Genomic DNA, 17696 nt, shown 5'->3' with positions numbered 1-17696 from the left:
AGCTCCAACAGCCAGCACCATGCTGGTTTCTCTGCTCCCTGTATCAGAGTTCTTCATGATTATGCAGATAAATGCATCTGCTTTGTTATCTCTGCATTGCCAAAGAAAACTTTGCTGCTTTCTTATTCTCCACTCCCAGAACTATAAAACTGTGGTCCACAGAGACACAGGAAAACACCATTTCTTCAGATTGCAGATTCACAGATTGTAGATTTTTCCTTCAAAAGTGAAAAAGGACATGACTGGAAAAGTTTGCTACCAGGCAGCTGGGGTGGATTTCGTCACAGCAGCACTGCTGCCCAGACACTGGGGACCTGCAGCCTCAAGTGTTTTCAAAGCAAACCAGCCTTGCTTTGTCTCTGGCTGGTGGGGCAAGATTGCAGTGGCTTCTCTCCCTGTTGACCCCCCTGGCATTGCACAGGACAGGTCAGGTAATCACGAGCCTGTTTGTTTGTCTGTTTGCAAATCTCAGGAAACAGCTCCAGCAAAATCTCCTAAGTCATCAGAATGCAGCAAAACACGGTGTCAAAACAATGCAACCCCATCCCTACCTCCAGCCTGATAATTCTTTATCAGGAATTATCACCTGTTTATCTCAGAGTTTGGGATTACAGCAGGTCCAGGCTGAACGACCCCATCCAGCCTGCGGTGAGGGCAGGCAGCACCACCCAGCCCACGCCGTGCTCTCTGAAGGAGACAGCATCTCCTCACTTTGCGTGTTCTGAGTCCCGATATGTCAATATTCAAATATTCCTGCAGGAGAAAGGGGAACTATAGTAACTGAGCAAACACACACCCAAGAGAGAGGACACTCCTTCCTGGTCTGTAATCCCCTGGTTCAATAAACCTTAGCAAATCACCGAAGTGAAATTTCTCCCGGTAATGTGGAGGTGTACAGAACATTGTCCTCATTAAAATGGTAGTTTCAGAAGTTTGGATTCGTACGTGGATGATGAGTGTTTGCACAGCTGCCTCTCTGAAAGCCCTTCAAAATCATAGCACTCACTATTCCCATGACTGCTCTCCTGCCTCCTCTGTAGCTGGTTATCCCAAGTGTGCTGCATTTCCAGGAGCCAGGCAGAGGCTGCCAGGAGGGAAATGCCCCCTGCCTTGCCTGGCGGCCCTGAGGTGGGCTGGGGAAGGTGGTCCCACACACAGCAGCTGGACAGGTGGGTCTGGCACAGCCCCGTCTCCATTCCCCTGCCCCGTGCTGGCTCCGGGAGGGAAGGTGTCCGCCGGAGACAACTTTGCAGCTCCAGCAGGTGAAGCCCGGCAGCGGGCTGCCAGCCCCAAGGAAGGTGAGCAGGGCTCATACTCTCAGGACCCGCAGCTGTAGGAGGGACCAAAGCCAGGACACCCGTTGGAAGTGCCAAAACACCCAAGGGTGCCAACACATCCCCCCGCGGGGGGCAGAAAGGACCATCCCACCATCGCTTTCTCCGAAGCGAGGGGCAGCGCGGGGCGGGGGTTACTAGGGACTGTGACTCAGGGCGAAACCGGGGCCGGGGGGGTCACTGGCGGGTGTGTCCGGGGGGTTACTCTCGGGTGTGTCCGGGGGGGTCACTCTCGGGTGTGTCGGTCACTCTCGGGTGTGTCGGTCACTGGTGGGTGTGTCGGGGGGTCACTCTCGGGTGTGTCCGGGGGGGGGTCACTGTCGGGTGTGTCCGGGGGGTGGTCACTGTCGGGTGTGTCCGGGGGGTCACTCTCGGTGTGTCCGGGCTGCGCGGGTCGCGGAAGCCCCGCGGGGCGTGGTCGGGGCGCGGCCGGCAGGGGGCGCGCAGCGCGCGGGCTTAAGAGGCGCGCGGGGGGGCGCGCGGGGGGCAGAGCGGCGCGCGGGGCAGTGCGGAGCGGAGCGGGCTGGCGGCGCGCGCTCTCCGTCCCCGCAGACATGGCCAGCGGAGGGCTGCAGCTCCTGGGCTTCGTCATGGCCTTCCTGGGCTGGATCGGCATCATCATCAGCACCGCCATGCCCCAGTGGAAGATGGCATCCTACGCGGGGGACAACATCGTCACGGCCCAGGCGCTCTACGAGGGGCTGTGGATGTCGTGCGCCATGCAGAGCACGGGGCAGATCCAGTGCAAGGTGTACGACTCGCTGCTCAAGCTGGAGAGTAAGTCGGGGCTGGGGAGTGGTGAGGGTGTTGGGGTGTCCGTCCCGTCGGAGCCATCCGCTCCGCCCCAGCGGCTCTTGCTCCGGTCGGGCGGAGGGTACCAGTCCCGCAGGTGCTGCGGGGTACCTGTCCCACTTCGGTGTCGGTCGCGTCGAAAATCAGGCTGAAGTATTTGGAGTGGGTTTACCAGTTCTGTTGCACGTCCAATGTCCTGTCGTCGTGGTCCGTGTCGTCCCCACAGCCCCGCTGCCCCGGTGTCTGTTGCGATGGGGGTGTCATTGCTCTCGGGTCTCAGGGTCTCTGTCCCGTTGGACTTACTCAGCCTGTCCCTTCGGGGTGGAAGGCGCAGAGCTCGGTGTCCCTCCTCTCTTTCATGATTCTTCATCCTGTCGGGGGTCGTATGCGTGTCTCTCGGGGTTCCCCGGTGGCTCTCCCCGCCGGAGCTGAGGGTCACTCCCCGCTGACTGTCCTTTGGGGTACCCTCGGCAGTGCCACCTCCCCGGCCGGGGAGTGGGGGGCACTCGGGGGGCAGTGCCCGGGCAGGGAGCCGGAGCCGTCCCGCGGCCCGTCCCCCCCAAAAAAAACCCCGGGGGGGAAGGGTCAGATTCTCTACGTGTGCTCCGGAAAGAGCCGTGTTTGCGAACGAGAGCTTTTGGCTATGGAGGTCCAGCCGGGGACTGGGCTGCCCTCGCTGGGCACGGCTGAGTGGGAGGAGAGCTCAGCAGCGTGGCCGGAGTGGGCTTTTCGAGCACCGGTCCTGTTTGCCTTTGGCTGTTTTGGTCTTTTGTTCTCTGGGAAAGTCGCTGCTGCTCCCGTGGCGCTTTTAAGCAGCGGGCTGGCAGGTGAGCTGGCCTCCTGCCCAGAGAACACTGCCTGTAGTTTTTAGTCAGGCCACTATGCCAAGATAATTGTTGGGTCTCTTATCTTGTCCTGGGACGGCGAAGCCATCTCATGCAGGCAGGAGCTGCAGCCTGACTGGCTGGAGTGTCACTCGGGGTGCTCAAGCCGAGCTGGAGCTTCAGTAAGGGCTGTTTCTAGAGCGCTGGGGCAGATAACTTACGCTGACACCGAAAGACATTTAAAAATATGTTCTCCTTTCTCAATACCCCTCACTTCATCCGGAGTCCTGGAACACCCTCATCCCTCCCTAATTAATAAAGTAATAATTGCCACCTTGGTCACCTTCTCTTTCCCAAAGGAATGAGCAGGCAGTTTCGCGTTAACCTAGGTCCTTGGGGAGTATCCCCGAGTCCGATTGCCAGCAGCCCTTCCTGTGTGTCACGCAGTGAAGCCGGACCCACCTTGGCGGCCAGCCCACATCATCCCTGCAGCTCCCTTGCCCCAAAGCCCCGCAGCTGGCGGAGGTGCGGATTGCTCCCATCGGGAATGCTGCGCACCCCTTGGCGCTGGCGGGGTGCGGGGCTGTGCTAATCGGGGCAGGGCTGAGCGCTCAGCCTGAGTGCTCGGGGTGGTAATTAGGTGTAAGCTCAGCATCAAGCCTCTTATCTCTCCTGGGGGTGGGGGGCGAAGATGCCAGCAGTGGCTGAGGAATCTCCATCCACCCCCTGGATGGGTTGCGAAAGGTAAGCTTGCCTCGGGGGCTGTGTGCAGCCCATTGTGCTGTAAATGAGACCCGCCTGCGGAGCCCGCCTTGAAGAGGCTCCCCAAAACCTGCCCCAGGCCCTCCAAACCTGGCCCATTCACGGCTGAACGCCGAAACCTGCTGCTCCCCTCACCTTTGAGCTGCGAACAATATGGGCTCTTCTCTTCCAGGGCTAGGGGGAAGGGAGGTGACAGGGACCGAGGCTGAGCTACTAGTGTTCTTTTCTGCTCTCTCGCCGTGCTCTGCAGGACAGTATGCCTGAGAATTCTCAAGTAACAGGGAGATCACAGGGGATGCTATCCTCACAGGGAAAATCAGCGAGGGCTGGCAAAAGGTCTCCTCGTTCTTATGGTCCTTCAGCTTGTTTAGGCTGTACCTCTCCCGCTTGAAAGCAGGTAATGCCTGGGAACATACACCTTAGCTGTCGTTTTCCCTGTTTGTGTCCCTTCAAGGTCTTGCAGCCACATAGGCTTGGGCAGGGACCAGCAATGCTGGTTTGGGTGAAAGTGGGAAGGAAAAAAAAAAACGACTAACCAAAAGCCCCAAACCATTTATAGCCAATTCAACAGCCACAGCTCGGGACAGGAGCAGCGGAGAGCTCCCTTACTGCATCCATCTGTGTCCTGCTGAAGGTGGTACAGCTGTGTGGGCAGAGCTGCTGTGTGGGCAGAGCTGCTGCCTGGCCACGCTTTCCTGCCAGAGCTTCACATGCCCCAGGTGCTCTGAGCCACATGTCAGAGCCTCATGCGCTGATGGGAGAGGCTCAGATCTGTAATTACTTTGTCCCTGTAGAAAGGACTGAACCTCCTTGCACCTGCATTAACTCGTGTTTGTGGGAATGCTGGAAGGCTTTGCCAGCGAGCTCTGGAGTATCTGGTAGCTGTTGCCATTCCTCTGGATGTGTCAATGTTTGGCTGCAAGGCAGAGATGGGGCTGGCACAGGCTGATGAGCACCATTAGCCAAGAGAAGGGCCTCCAGCTTCCCGTGTGGGCACACTGCTGGAGTGCACCCGTGCTGGCACTTGTCCCGCAGCTGTGTTCAGCTGAGGGCTTATGTCACTGCTCCTATTCAGGCAATAGAAAGGCTGCGTTTTGCTGGCTTACGTGAAAAGCAGTGCGTGGCCACACGCAGACATAGAGGCAACAAATGCCACCCTTGCAACAAGGCTTTGTTGCACAGCCTCAGCATTGTTCTTGTGGTCCTCCAGCATGGTCCATGGAGCTTAGCTGGGCTTTGTGCTCCTCGGGGTCTCAGGGGGATGGCCTCAGACAGGAGGGAGTAGGGCTCCTGGTACCTGTCTCTGAAAGTTTCCAGCCCCACCTAGCCACATTCTGCTGTTCAGAGCAGATGTTGTTCTGGATCCTGTCTAGGCTGTTTTAGCTGAAGATACTCATCGACCTGTTTGGTTTTACTGGGAGAGGTTCTGTGTTTGAGACAAGCTGAGACTCATCTATCACTTCATCACCAAACCTAGTACATCCACAATGAGCCTTTGTGCCCTAGCCCAGAAAATAAACAAGGGTTCGAATGCCCTCTGGGTCAAGCAACATGGCTGAAATGTGAAATCTTCCCTCCTACACCTTTACCACCCTGGCTGAGCCTGTTCCAGGAGCTGGGGAAGAGAATGGGTGGGGGGAAGGAACGGTTCATGCTCAGGTTACTGCTGCTCTGTTCTGATGCTGGGGGAGCTGGGAGGGTGGCCCAGGGAGGGACAAAGCATGAGGGACATATGTCCAATTCTTCATCTTTAGATCTTGATTAAGCAGGTAGAACCTGCTGGTATCTGTGCTTTCATGTGGGCTAAGGGTTAATTTGCTACCATGTTTCTCAATCCCTGTTCCTTCCGGATGAAATATCATGATTGAGTGATAAAACAGTCTCACTTGTGCTGGCTTTGAGAAGGTAGAGGGTTACTTGGAATGCCACCGAGGCTGTTCCTGTGCAGTGCCCTGGTGCGTCTGCAAGAGGGGATGGGAGTCTGTTGCAATACCCTGGCTTTATTGCTCTGCAAGCAGCTTCTAAGCAGCTTTGGTAGTTGGTGTTACTATGTGTTACTAAATCTCTTGGTAAGGGAATTTCCAGGCTTTGTGGGAAAACAGGCCACCCAGGTCTCCTCTGACCAGGAATCTGGAAATGGTGGTACCATGTGCTGCTCGTCTTACCACCAATCTTTATTTGTCAGTGAGTGCAGAAGGGCCTTGAACCTTACTATGTTTTCAGATATGCAGAGTACAAGGCCACTTGTTACCTACTGAGCTTGCCTGCTTTACACTGGACATGCAGTGGGGAGTTCCCAAGCTTCCCTTTTTGTCTAGAAACAGGACCCAGAGTCCCTGTCCTGCCCCAATTCCTCTGTACAGTCTTCTAGACTAGTGGGGTGATGCTTTGAAAGTGTCCAGACGGGAATCTGATGGTGATGGGTATGCAGGGTGGGCCTTTGCAGGGTCTGATGAGGGGTTGAAAGCCTCCAAGCCATTAGCAGCTTTTGGGTGTGAATGACTGCGAAGTGTGAGAGATGTTTGCTGTCCACACTCTGTAGCTGTTACTGTTTGCTTGGATCTTCATTCCCCTGCCTACTGCACAAAAGTAACTTTCACATGCTGGCAGGGCAGACTAGCAGGATCTCAGATCCCAGTCCTTCCAGGGAATCCAGCTTTCCTGAAACCCTGGTGGGAAGGCTTTGAAGGCTGCTGACTTCTCTTGGGAGGTGAACATTGGAACATGCTTCCTATATTGCAGGGGTGCTTGTAACTCCTGGGGAACTTCCCTGGGAAGGATTAGAGGGAGCTGCACAGCATCTGTTTCACCTGTATTCTGTCATCAGTTAGTTGGATGGAGGCCCATGGGAAGGGAAGGAAAGGTCCTTATTTTAAATTAAGGCAGTGAATGAGCATCCCTATCAGAGAATAATCTGCACACAGTGCCATTACAGCAATTTTGCCTTACAGTCATTACAAAAATCCCATGGCACTTTCCCAACAGCTTTTCTATAATATAAATGACATAAACAGATTGAATAAGGAAATGGGATGACAGAAAAAAACTCTCAAACATCTGCAGGTGAAGTACTTTTGAAGTATTTTTTTATATAACTAAGCAGTTATCAGCAATTACTTCTGTCTCAGTTAATGACAGTTGTGGGAAGGAAAAAGTATTACTTAGGCTCCAGATAAACTAAATAAGGTCGTTTGTCCAAAACCACAAACAATAATTCTGAACTGTTTGTTATTATGTTTTTAATGTTTTATTTATTATGTGGGGTTTATTCTGTGAAACAGGTGTGAGCTGCAGCAGCATGTTTGCAGACTTCAGTGGTATTTTATGTGCCTTTATGTGCAGAGTGCATATTTGTTATTTACTGTCATCAGTAGTTTTAAGCCTTTGTTCTTCAGTACTTGCTGCTTTCTTGCTATGGGCTTTTCTCATTGCTACCCAGCAATCAAAAGGCTTGGCTTCAGAGTCAATCCTGGTTTATACTGACAAAATACTTTTGCCATCTGGCAGCTGTTGTTTGGTGCCAGACCAGTTTGCCTCACCTTGTGTAGAGGACTGGTTTTTTTCCCAAGGGCTCCTGAGACTGCCTGGGTTTTCCTGTTCCTGTTGGCGAGACAGTTGCAGCAGCAAGGAGTGTGGGGGAAATCCTGTTTTCCCTCTAATATGGTAGAAGTTGTAAAGTTAAATTGCTGTGAATTACTTCTACTTGCTGCCGGTAGCCTTTCCTGTTCAGCAGGTTGAGACAATATTGTACTTGTATAATTTTGGATTTTTAAAGCATCTGGAAAGGCCTGTGTGAACAACAGAACTATTATTAAAGTAGCTTTCCCAGCCCTTGGATGTGCAGCTCCCATTGACAGCGCGTCTGTTAATGTGTAGTTAATAACTGGGAGCTTGTATGATGATTAACTGTGGCCAGTGCACTGCACACATTGCAAAAGTGGTAGGAGGACAAAAGCGCTGCCTCCCAGGCTGTGCTGGGAGCACAGGGCGGGTGGAGGATGGTTGGCTAACACAGTCATGTCACATTACAGCTTCTTGGGACAAAGGAACAGAATGTTCTGCAAAGGCTCCAACCTGTTCTTCTGTCCCACTGCAAATTTCCTGCATGTTTCTGTCCTCTAATGCCATGGAGCCATGCATGAGGAGGGGGCGAGGGCAGCACTTGTCCCACCACTGCCTGCTGAGAGTGGGCAGCCCTGGGGAATGCTCACAATGCTGTATTTTGTTCAGCTGCTTCTGCAAAGCTGTCGTGGCATGCATGCAGTTAATACTCATACATTTTGAGATTTTAGCAGGTTTCATAGTTGGGTTTTTAGAGGTCATAGAAACTCGTTCCAGCATTTTCCTGTGTTTGTCCCTTAGCACTGTGTGTGAAGGTGAAATGATTCTTCCCATCCTTATAACTGGTTTTCTAGTTTTTAGAGATAGCATTGCCTATTTTGAGCCTCATGAAAGAACTCTATCAAAACTCTCTCCTATAAAGTAATTTCTTCTGCAGCAAAATGGATCCCAACTTACTGTAGTCTTGATAAAACAGGTTTGGAACCTTTGCAAAAAATACTGTTTCCCATGCTAAGGATAAACTTGTATTTAGCCATGGGCCCCTCCAGAGCTGCTGCTATATGGCACAATTTAGCCTTAAATGTATGGCAGCTGAATTGGTTGCCTGGGTGGCAGCCTGTCAGTTGAAGTCTTTCTGAACATGGGCATTACTTTTGTAAGGCAGAAATTACTTTTGGAGTGTAATCTCTGACATTGGAGATAAATCAATTAAAAACGAGTTTGGATGCTGCAGTGGTGATTTATGCTAAAGTGACAAATGGCTTTGTTAATGGGGTGCAGCAGATGGGTTTTGATTAACACATGGGTGGTGCGGAGGTGTGTCACCTTCTCCTTTGAAGGAAGTGAAAGATGACATTAGCCTAGCTGATTGAGGAATTTTTCCCAAGAAAGCCAACACTCATCCTATTAAAGTGTGTTCCTTCCTGTTGCTCTGAATATTGTCTTTTTATTGTGTTGCTTGTAACTGGTTTCATAATCTGTTAGCAGAACAATAAGGTTGTGTGTGAAGGGACAGATCCAATCTGTTTTAAAGCAGAATTAGAGCCTGACAGCCTGGTGTTGCTGTGGGTCACAAGAACTTTCCTGCAGAAGCAGTTCTGTGGGACAAAGTGTAGTGAAGAAGCTGCAAAGGATGGGTGTGTGGCTTTGCTCTCCTGGCCAGTGTCAGGTCTGACCTCTGAGTTCCAGGCTGATCCACAGAGCCCATTGTAGCAGCAGGGACTCAGGTGGGTTCACCATGCCAACCTTGAGTGTTCAGGTGCTCTGAAGGCTTAAATCTTGTGCTTGTTCAAGCCTGAAATGGTTTGCAGAGCTCTGCCAGGATGCTGTCAGGGTGTTTTGAAGGGTGAGCTTCAGACCTGAGATTCTGTGTCAGGGGACATATGTGCCTTGGTTACAGCATGCTCCTTGGAGCTTATTCCTTTTATTACCCAGCCCTGTTTGCTCTCAGGGCTTAACAGGGCTCTATATGAAAATCCATACTGTTCAAACAAACCTGAATTGCCAGACAATAAAACTCAGGCTCTTATTTCACTGCTAGTCAGGTGTTTTGTCACCTGAGGGGTTTTTTTAGTAATGACTTAATTTATGTCACTACTTTTCTTTCTTCTTTGGCATCAAGAAAATCTGAGTTCAGAAGCTCACATTCATAGGGTTAGTGTGTCTATGCCTCCAGATGAGTCCATATAAAAACCAAATCCTGGAATAAAGTACATCAGGTCTATCTGTTGAAAACTCAGACAAATTCAACGCTTGCCTATGGGAGGCATCACTCCATGCTCCAACTCTTCAAAAGCACAAGAGGCTCTTAAAGTATTTCAGTCTTTGAGTCAATTGAGCTAAATATTTTAAGTAGAAAACACCTATTTTTCAATTGACTGGGAAAATCCTATTTATTTTGCAGTTGTATTTTTATACCTTCTGGGACTCAAACTGAGAATTTAGCACAAAAAAAAAAAGAAATCAGCACTGGGTTAATAGTATAAAAGACAAGTTTTGGAAGTGCTGAGCAGTAAAGGGGCCTTGCTGTCTGCTGTGGGGCTATTCATATGTATGTAACTATTCATATTAAAAGGTGTGCTTAAGTACTTTGTCAGGGTAGAGCCTAAATCTGAATAATTCTTTTGATAAACAGATATGTCCTTCCAATTGGGATTCAAATGATCAAGGAACAAAAGATGTCTGAGGGCAATTCCCAGGTCATTTCCTGCAAAAAGCGCTGCATGCCCTTGTTTACCTTTGCATTTTAGAAGAGGCTAAGAGCCTTCTGATCCTGATGTATGACAGTCTTGAGACTAAAGCTGAAAAGGAGTGTCTTGCTTGGATGTATCCTGTGTACCAGGGAGCAGGAATATTTAGATCCATGATTACTGAGGCCAGAAATTTGAATTTCTATTTGTATCTTGAGTTTTCTTTGTAAGTAACTCAAATCCTAATGTCTTCCAGGCAGTCTGCAGGCCACGAGGGCTTTGATGGTGGCTTCAATACTCCTGGGGCTCGTTGGAGTGTTTGTTGCTGTGACAGGCATGAAATGCATGAAGTGCATGGAAGATGACCAGGTGAAGAAGATGCGGATGGCTGTCTTCGGTGGGGTGATCTTCATCATTTCAGGTTGGTAGCACACAGATGTGCTGAGTGTTCAACGTGCTGCTTCCTAGGTGGCATATAGCTTGTGAGGGACGTGGAAGGGCTTGATTGTTGCTCCAAGTGTGTTTTGGTCTGGGAACTCCTTAGAGGACTTTGACACTGTAGTTCAGGTTACATGAGGCAGCTTGGCACTGGCATTGCCCTCTCTATGTGCACTTCATGCTTTCCATATCTGTTGGCAGAGCTGGGTTTGACCCTGCTTCAGTGGAAAAAGGCTGTCAGTGGAGAGCCATCCTGCCTTTGCTGCACTGCAACTGTGGGGAAACCTCAAATCTGTTCTTCTCTCCCAAACAGCTCAGAACTTCCAGGGCTGCAGCAGCTCAGCTTCGCCCCAGATGCTGATTCTGCTGCAGTGATTTTGCTGATTGTTTTTTCTTAAACCATGACATTGTGTTCCCTTTACTTGCAGGTCTGGCAGCACTGGTGGCCACATCATGGTATGGCAACAGAGTGGCTCGGGCCTTTTATGACCCTTACACCCCCGTCAACACCAGGTACTGACCCATTTGCTCTAACACATTATAGTTTAGTGTGACAAATACTCACAAATACTGTACTTTGAGTACAGTAGCTCAGTTCAAAGAAAGGAATTTTCTGAACTAGCTGGGTTGGTTTCAAAACTAACTGGGTTGGTTCAAAGCTGGGACCAGATCTCATTATCTGTGTGGCTCTTAGGTCTTGGCTTTAAGGCAGCATCACTGACAGAGACCCCACTGGTGGGACTTCTGGGATTTTCCCCCACTGCATGCTAAAGGCCTGGTTTGCACAGAGCTTGGCCTGTGGCTGTATGAGGTGACCCAAAATAATTAACTAACCCAGTGTACAAAGCTCTGGGCTTTGAGGGTTGACAAAGCCTGGCTGCTCCAAGCTGCTGCCTTGTAGAAAGCCACATCCATCCAAGTTTCTGCTTCCTTCTGCTTTGTGTGAATGTATTACTACAAGTAATACCTCTGGATTACAGGGTTTCTCACTTTCCCTCTTCTTTCTTCTCCAGATTTGAGTTTGGGTCAGCTCTCTTCATTGGCTGGGCAGCTGCATCTCTGGCCATCCTGGGGGGATCCTTCCTCTGCTGCTCCTGTCCACGGAGAGAAACTTCCTATCCACCCACCCGAGGCTACCCAAAAAATGCCTCCTCCACAGGGAAGGATTACGTATAATGAAACTAAGAAGAGGAGCCACCAGCACTGGTAGTGAAAACATTTTGGAGAGGACACTACAATGCCACTGTCCTGAGCAGAGTCCAGGCTCTAGGTTCTGCCTTCCTCTTCTCCTAAAAATGTGTATATTTTTGTAATCCTCTTTGCTACTGGACGTAACTTTTCCTTTCTCTCCCAGCCCATGGAGGAAGGTTAGCCTAGGTTCATAGGTATTGCCACTGGAAAGATGAAACCTCCAAGCTTGGGTTAAGTTTAGTATTTGGGAGTAAAAGGGAAAATTATACTGTTTTTATAGATGGATGTTGGTGCTTTTTTTAGGGTTTTTTTTAAAAAAAAAAAGAATAGACTGAAACAATTCAGTCCCATATCCCATTAAGTTAGAGCCCAGTGTGGTGTGTGTAGAAATTAAAGGAACATATATTATATACAAAATGATGAAACCAATAGCTTAAGGGGAAACATAATTTTGGGGAAAAGACTTTACATGTAGAAATGTTTGAAGAGATGTAAAATGCTCTTGTACTGTCTTACTGGCATCATCTTCAGCACCCTCCTTTCCATGCAGACAAAGGGTCAGAAAGAAATTGCTGTGACTTAAGTGGAAATCCACAGTCTGTGCACATGCTGTTGGCCAATGGAAGATGCAGTGTAAGGTAGTGACCACAGAAGTTATCAGACTCCCAAAGCATCTGCAGGATTCCCTGGTGCCAAGGAAGAGCTCCAGGAAAAGGATTGCCTTCTGTTTTCACTGTGTGTCTCTGGTGGGGCTGTGGCTGTTCCTTAGACACTGAGTGCTGCCAGTGATTTTTTTTTTTTTTTCTCTATGTTCCCACCCTGGTAGCTGGGCTTGAAGCTTTATCCCCTGGTGTGTTACACATCACCTTTTAACACTCTCCTCTTTCCTCGAGTCTATCTCGTTTGGGCTTAGTTTCCCAATCTTTGTTTGCCTGATGCAGCTAGCTGTGTTAAACCAAACTGAATGCACTGCCACTCCCTGATGTTTCCCCAAGGATACCTCACACGCTGCCATTCCATCCTGTATTTCTTGTAAACACTTTCAGTGATGATATGAAGGCAAATTCCAAGAAAACTGACCCAAAGGTTATGGCATTTTCTTGTTAATCCAAGCTTACCAAAGAGGATGAAACAAACATTTTAAAGGTACAGCCATCCTTGCATCTTCAGTCATATTAAAAAAAACAAACAAAAAAAAAATCAAAAACAAAACCAAAAAGCCGTTTATCAAAGGTTCCCACCCCTTCCCCTGAAACACCCAGTCAGTCACTTGGCGATGGCTGACACTGGGAGTTAAATCTTGTAATTCCTAGAAGGATGTTGCCACTTCTCCAAGGCTCAGCTTCTTTGTATAGAAGGAAACTGGTGCTTCTGACCAGGCTTTATAATTGTGTCTATGTTCAGAGGCATCAGATCTCTTGATTTCCTTCTGTAAACAGGGAGAGTCTCTGGGTGAGCTATGTACCACATTGGTGGTCTGTACAAGCCTTGTGCCTCTGTTTTACCTGACTCCTGCAGCATAGAGTTACTAAAAGAATCCAACCAGAGCATTTTCTTCAGGCTTGAGTTGATGTTGGCCTGTACTTGGAGCTGGGCCATGTGGCTTCCCCTTCTCCATGGGGAATTGCCTGTGCACAGCAGCTGCCTCGGGAGACCTCTTGTCTTGGGAGGTGGCAGCTCAGGTCACGTTAAAGAGCTGCTGAAGTCTGTGCTTTTGTATTTGCATTAACCCTGAGCCAGGGAGCAGACGCTTGTATTGGGAACTTGTACAAAGTGTTTAAACAATTTCAATAAATGGACTTTTTTAAGGAAAAATCAGGCTATTACTTCATTTCTTGTTTTTGAGCAGAACTTGGAACGGTGCGCATGGAAGTGAAGAATGGGACTTGGGCTTTTGGGAGCCTGCCTGCCAGGATGGAGCTTGTTTAGCTGTGTGTATCTACAGCAGACATAGGCGGGGACAGATCTTCTGCAGTGAGTCAGGCAGTTGTGGCCTCTGGCAGAAACTCACCCAGTAATCTGCTCCGATTGCAGCCCAGGAACCAGAAGGTCTGCTCTGCTCCTCGACGAGGCAAGCTGCACCCTGGGTGGAGCAGGAAGGGGCAGGGGGAAGGCAGACTGCTCCCTTGCAGGGGAGTGGGAGCTGCAGGAATGGGGAAGGGATGGGGTGTGGAGCCAAGGTGTTCCCAGGAGATGTGCTCTGTGTTTCAGCAGGGTTGTCTGGAGCTTTATCTGGGGTAGGGTTTGTGCAGGCTCTGGCTACCTGCATGAGATGCTCTGCCTTCAGAGCAGCAAGAGTCCTGCTGATCCATGTGTGTCTCCATCCCTCTCACTCCAAAGCCCTTTAGGGAGTGTACTGTGCTTCTCCTATTGTGACAGCATGGCCTTTTTTGCAGGCCAGGTAGAGAACGGTTCCTGTTGGGCATGGTTTCTTCTAACCTGCACTGATACCTCCCCAGGGTAGCAAGGCTCTATCCCCCTGCTTCTGCCTGCCCTGGAAACCTTTTTCGGTTCATCAGGATTTTATGTTTATCCCTTTCATGTTTTTAAGTACTTGTGATGAGAGGCAAACTTTATTTAAAACATTTTCTTAAGCTCAGTGAAGGAGCTGCCTCCTCTAGTCCCTCACTCTCCAAAGGCTGTTTGCTTTTGTAATTACAAACAATAGGAATAAAAGCTAATTAGGCCTTGTAAAGCTGGCAGAGCAAAACAGCCAGGCATGTGGCTGGCTGAGTGAGCTTGCAGTGCCTGGAGCAGGCTGGTTGCCTGGCATAGTTTGGGGTCTATGGTCATTCTTATTCCAACCTGTCAATTAGTCAAGGATTTCCATTGAGATTAATTTTTTCCCATGTTTTCATGCTCGCTGCCTCTCCAAGGACTTTTGCAAGTTCTACTCTGAAGTTTGCTGGGCAGAAGAAGAGAGAAAAGCAATGCCACCTATAAAATGGTCAGTAGGACTTCTCAGCAGATGGCAAAAATAGAGCCCTGCAGAAGATGCAGATCTGTGTGTGTGGCTGGCACAGGCAGGAGGCAGAGGCTACCCTGTGTGTTTGCTGTATTTTTAATTGGATAAAATTCAAAGCCAAACTTTCATTTTCCCTGCCTTTCTTCCATGATCATGCAATCCTACTTGGCCATGTTTTCTAAAGCCCTTAGGCCATCTCTGCTGTAGGCTGCACAGAAAAGAAGTTGCATGGGTTGAAAGTTGGGGGAGAGTTTCTCACTGGATTTCAGTCTTAGCATGTGCCTGACATTCCTGCTGCTAAAGCCATCTTGCAATGAAATGATGGCATTTGTCTCTGTGGACAATGGGAACTTTGAGTGCTTCTTGGCATCTTCTTCTATGTCATATTTATTATTCACATAGTGCCAGAGCTCTGCATACTATGCAGGGAACTTCACTGTCAGTGGGAATTACATGCTCATTTATATTGCTTACATATTTCAAAGGAATAAGAGAGCTCAAGATGTTTCTGGAATAGCATCAGCCTGTTGTATTTCTGGGCTTCTCCAACTCAATAATTTTAAGAAATCATCCATGCCCAATGCATTTTTCAGATTCAGTTTCTGATTTGCATGTGAGCTTGTAATAAATTTGGCTTTGTTTTCTCTATGGCTCTGAACACATAGTTAAAGAGCATTAAAGCACTGAAGACTGACAATTAAGATTCCAGAAATAGCCAACAGACCTGTTGACAGCTGTTTGTGAAATATTCATACAAGCGCAGAATCATTTTAATGTAAGGCAGAAACAGAAGTAATAGCTTTACTGAGGGAAAGAAGTTAATGAAGGACCTCTGCTTGAGAGAAAACGCCAGAAATGTCAGTAGCCTTCTGAAGTTGCTCAAAAGTAGCAGATTTACAAATCTAGATGAGTAACCAGACTGGAAAGAGCTCGAGCCTTTGTGTCCTGAGCATGGAGAGATATGAAATAATTTTGGGGCAGCCAGTGAAGTGACAGTGATGTAAAATTGTCTCGATGTTTTAACAAAGGACAGCTAAAAGCTGCCAATGGTGGCAGCATCTTCCAGGGTCTTACACATGAGGCTACCTGAACAGTTATTTTGCAGTCATCTCTTTGCACAGTGTCAGGGCTGCAGTTAAATCACAGAACAGCCTGGGTTGGAAGGGATCTCTAAAGGACATTCCCCTGCCATGGGCACAGACATCTTCAATAAATCTTGCAAAATGAGATCTCACAAGTGGCCAGAGTCCTGCCAGCTGGTGTGTATCCCATCAGGATGTTTGCCCACCACCTACCAGCTGGCAGAGATGGCTGGTGTCACACAGCAGAGGTGTCCAGGTGAGCCACAGGCTTAACACAGCATGTGTGCTTCAGCTGGGGCTTTGCATCCAACTGGGCAACTGATCTGAGCTTTCCAAACTGGCCTTCGGATTGCAACACAAACAGCATTGCAAGGGTGTCCTCCCTGTCCCCCTTCATTAGGCTCTTCATTCCTCCACTCCCACTGGTTCTTCAATTTGCCTAGTTGCTGTTTCCCTGCTTCTAGAAGTCCAGCCTGCAACAAGGAGCTTGTTCTTCTATAGCATATTGTTTTTGGCCCTCTCTGCAGCTCCTGAAATCCTGCACTCCAACATCTGCATCACTGAGCAGAAAGGCAAAAACACTCCTTTGTTGAGCCTCATGTGCTTGACTGGACAACATCCCAACTCCTACAGCTTTTCCAGAAAAGCCCTGCCTGGATTCCTAGCATACTGCATCAGGGACTTGGTGTTCCTAGGGTCTCCATTTCCTACAGGGACCTGGTGTGGACACCAGGAGCCCCTGGAGCTATGGAGCCTGTGGTGCTCCTGCTTTGCTGCCTCAGGGGCCACAAGGAGCCATCAGCTGGTCAGTCCTGCCTGGGCTGGGGGCCAAGCCCTGGGCAACCCACCTGGATAACACATCTGCCAGGTCTGCCTTGAGGCACAGAAGCTGCTCTCCCCTCCTATCTGGCTCATCAGCCTGGCCCCGGAGCAGGTTTCATGTTAAAAACTTGAATTTTTATGTTAAGTTTCTCTCATTTTTGCCTTGTTCTGCTTCCATTGTGTCCTGCTTCACTATAGTTGCACAGGTCCTCCCTCCTCCTAGAAGAAGGACTATTTGGAAGTGTTTTCATCACCAGCCAGGTCCATGTGACCATTCCAGGCTGCTGCTGAGCGGCACAGCCAGGCTGGGTGCTGCATTCTGGGACATTGCACAAGTCCCCATTCTTACCACGGTGTTTTTGTTCTTCACCTGCCGCATTATAAAATTCCATACCTACTAAAGCTACATCATTGGGTCTTGTCCAGGAAGGAGAAGGATGTGACTGACATAAAAACCTGCATTTTACATAAGGGCAGAGAACAAATCCTGACAGTGAAGAGCCTCCACCTTCATTGCCAGCAAGGATCCCCAAGACTGAGGGGTACAAAGATAGACTTTGTCAATGTCCTGTAGGTTGCAGGTGGATTTTAATTAAAAAATAAAAAAAAAATAGAAAGTGAGGGAAGAACAACATGAACTAGCTAGTGCCAAGCTTCCTAACTTCCCTGGCTCCTAGGAAAGTCTCAGCTATGTGAAAGCTGCTCAGTGCTATTACCACTGTTCTCTCCTGCCACGGATTTACCTCCCACTGCAGCCAAGGGCTCTGACTTTTAGCTTGGGAACCACACAGCAAGGTTCAGCAGGTGGGAGGTGTGGGATGCTGCTACTCCCAGCCCAGCTCTCCTGGCTGCCCTCGGAGCCAGCTGCCCCAGCAGGACAGCAGCCGTGGAGACTGAAAACAAGCTCAGCCAAAAGAAAAAAAAAAAAAAAGCCAGAAATAGCATTCTTATTACAAGGTAAACAGCATTAACTCCGTCTTGGGGGAGTAGAAACATCGCGGCGGTGATCGGCTTTTCTGCCCACAAGCTTGGAAGGGCGGTGGAACGCGCTCCACCCTCCCTTGTGCAACACTCCCCACGCAGCAGCTGTAAATAATCATTTACCTGTGTCTGCCCCTCTTTGGCTGCTTTCTTTGAGGGCCTCCCTGGTTAAATGCAGCTCCCGGAGGGGTGGCTGCCCTGAGGTGTGCATGGCCAAGCTCTTGGCAGAGCTCTGTCACAGCAGCGGAGCTGCA

At 49.3% G+C, this 17696-nt stretch overlaps 1 protein-coding gene and 1 long non-coding RNA gene across 2 annotated transcripts; one reads left to right on the top strand and one right to left on the bottom strand.

Moving 5' to 3' along the window:
• Positions 1-1804: 1804 nt before the first annotated feature.
• On the top strand, positions 1805-12811 carry CLDN1 (claudin 1). Its single transcript, XM_085069391.1, has 4 exons — positions 1805-2111; positions 10220-10384; positions 10830-10914; positions 11415-12811. The coding sequence occupies exons 1-4, from the start codon at positions 1889-1891 to the stop codon at positions 11575-11577; spliced, it is 636 nt and encodes a 211-aa protein (XP_084925517.1). The 5' UTR covers positions 1805-1888; the 3' UTR covers positions 11578-12811.
• On the bottom strand, positions 12730-13929 carry LOC146433256 (uncharacterized). Its single transcript, XR_014854027.1, has 2 exons — positions 13856-13929; positions 12730-13735 (listed from the first exon to the last, which is right to left on the bottom strand). It is a non-coding gene; the product is annotated as an uncharacterized LOC146433256 (long non-coding RNA).
• Positions 13930-17696: the final 3767 nt, after the last annotated feature.

Source organism: Lichenostomus cassidix, chromosome 9 (genome assembly GCF_008360975.1).
Source record: "Lichenostomus cassidix isolate B80296 chromosome 9, HeHo_3.0, whole genome shotgun sequence".
Lineage (NCBI taxonomy): Eukaryota > Metazoa > Chordata > Aves > Passeriformes > Meliphagidae > Lichenostomus > Lichenostomus cassidix.
The sequence above is the reverse complement of the archived record's forward strand: the minus strand, read 5'-3'. Positions and strand labels throughout refer to the sequence as shown.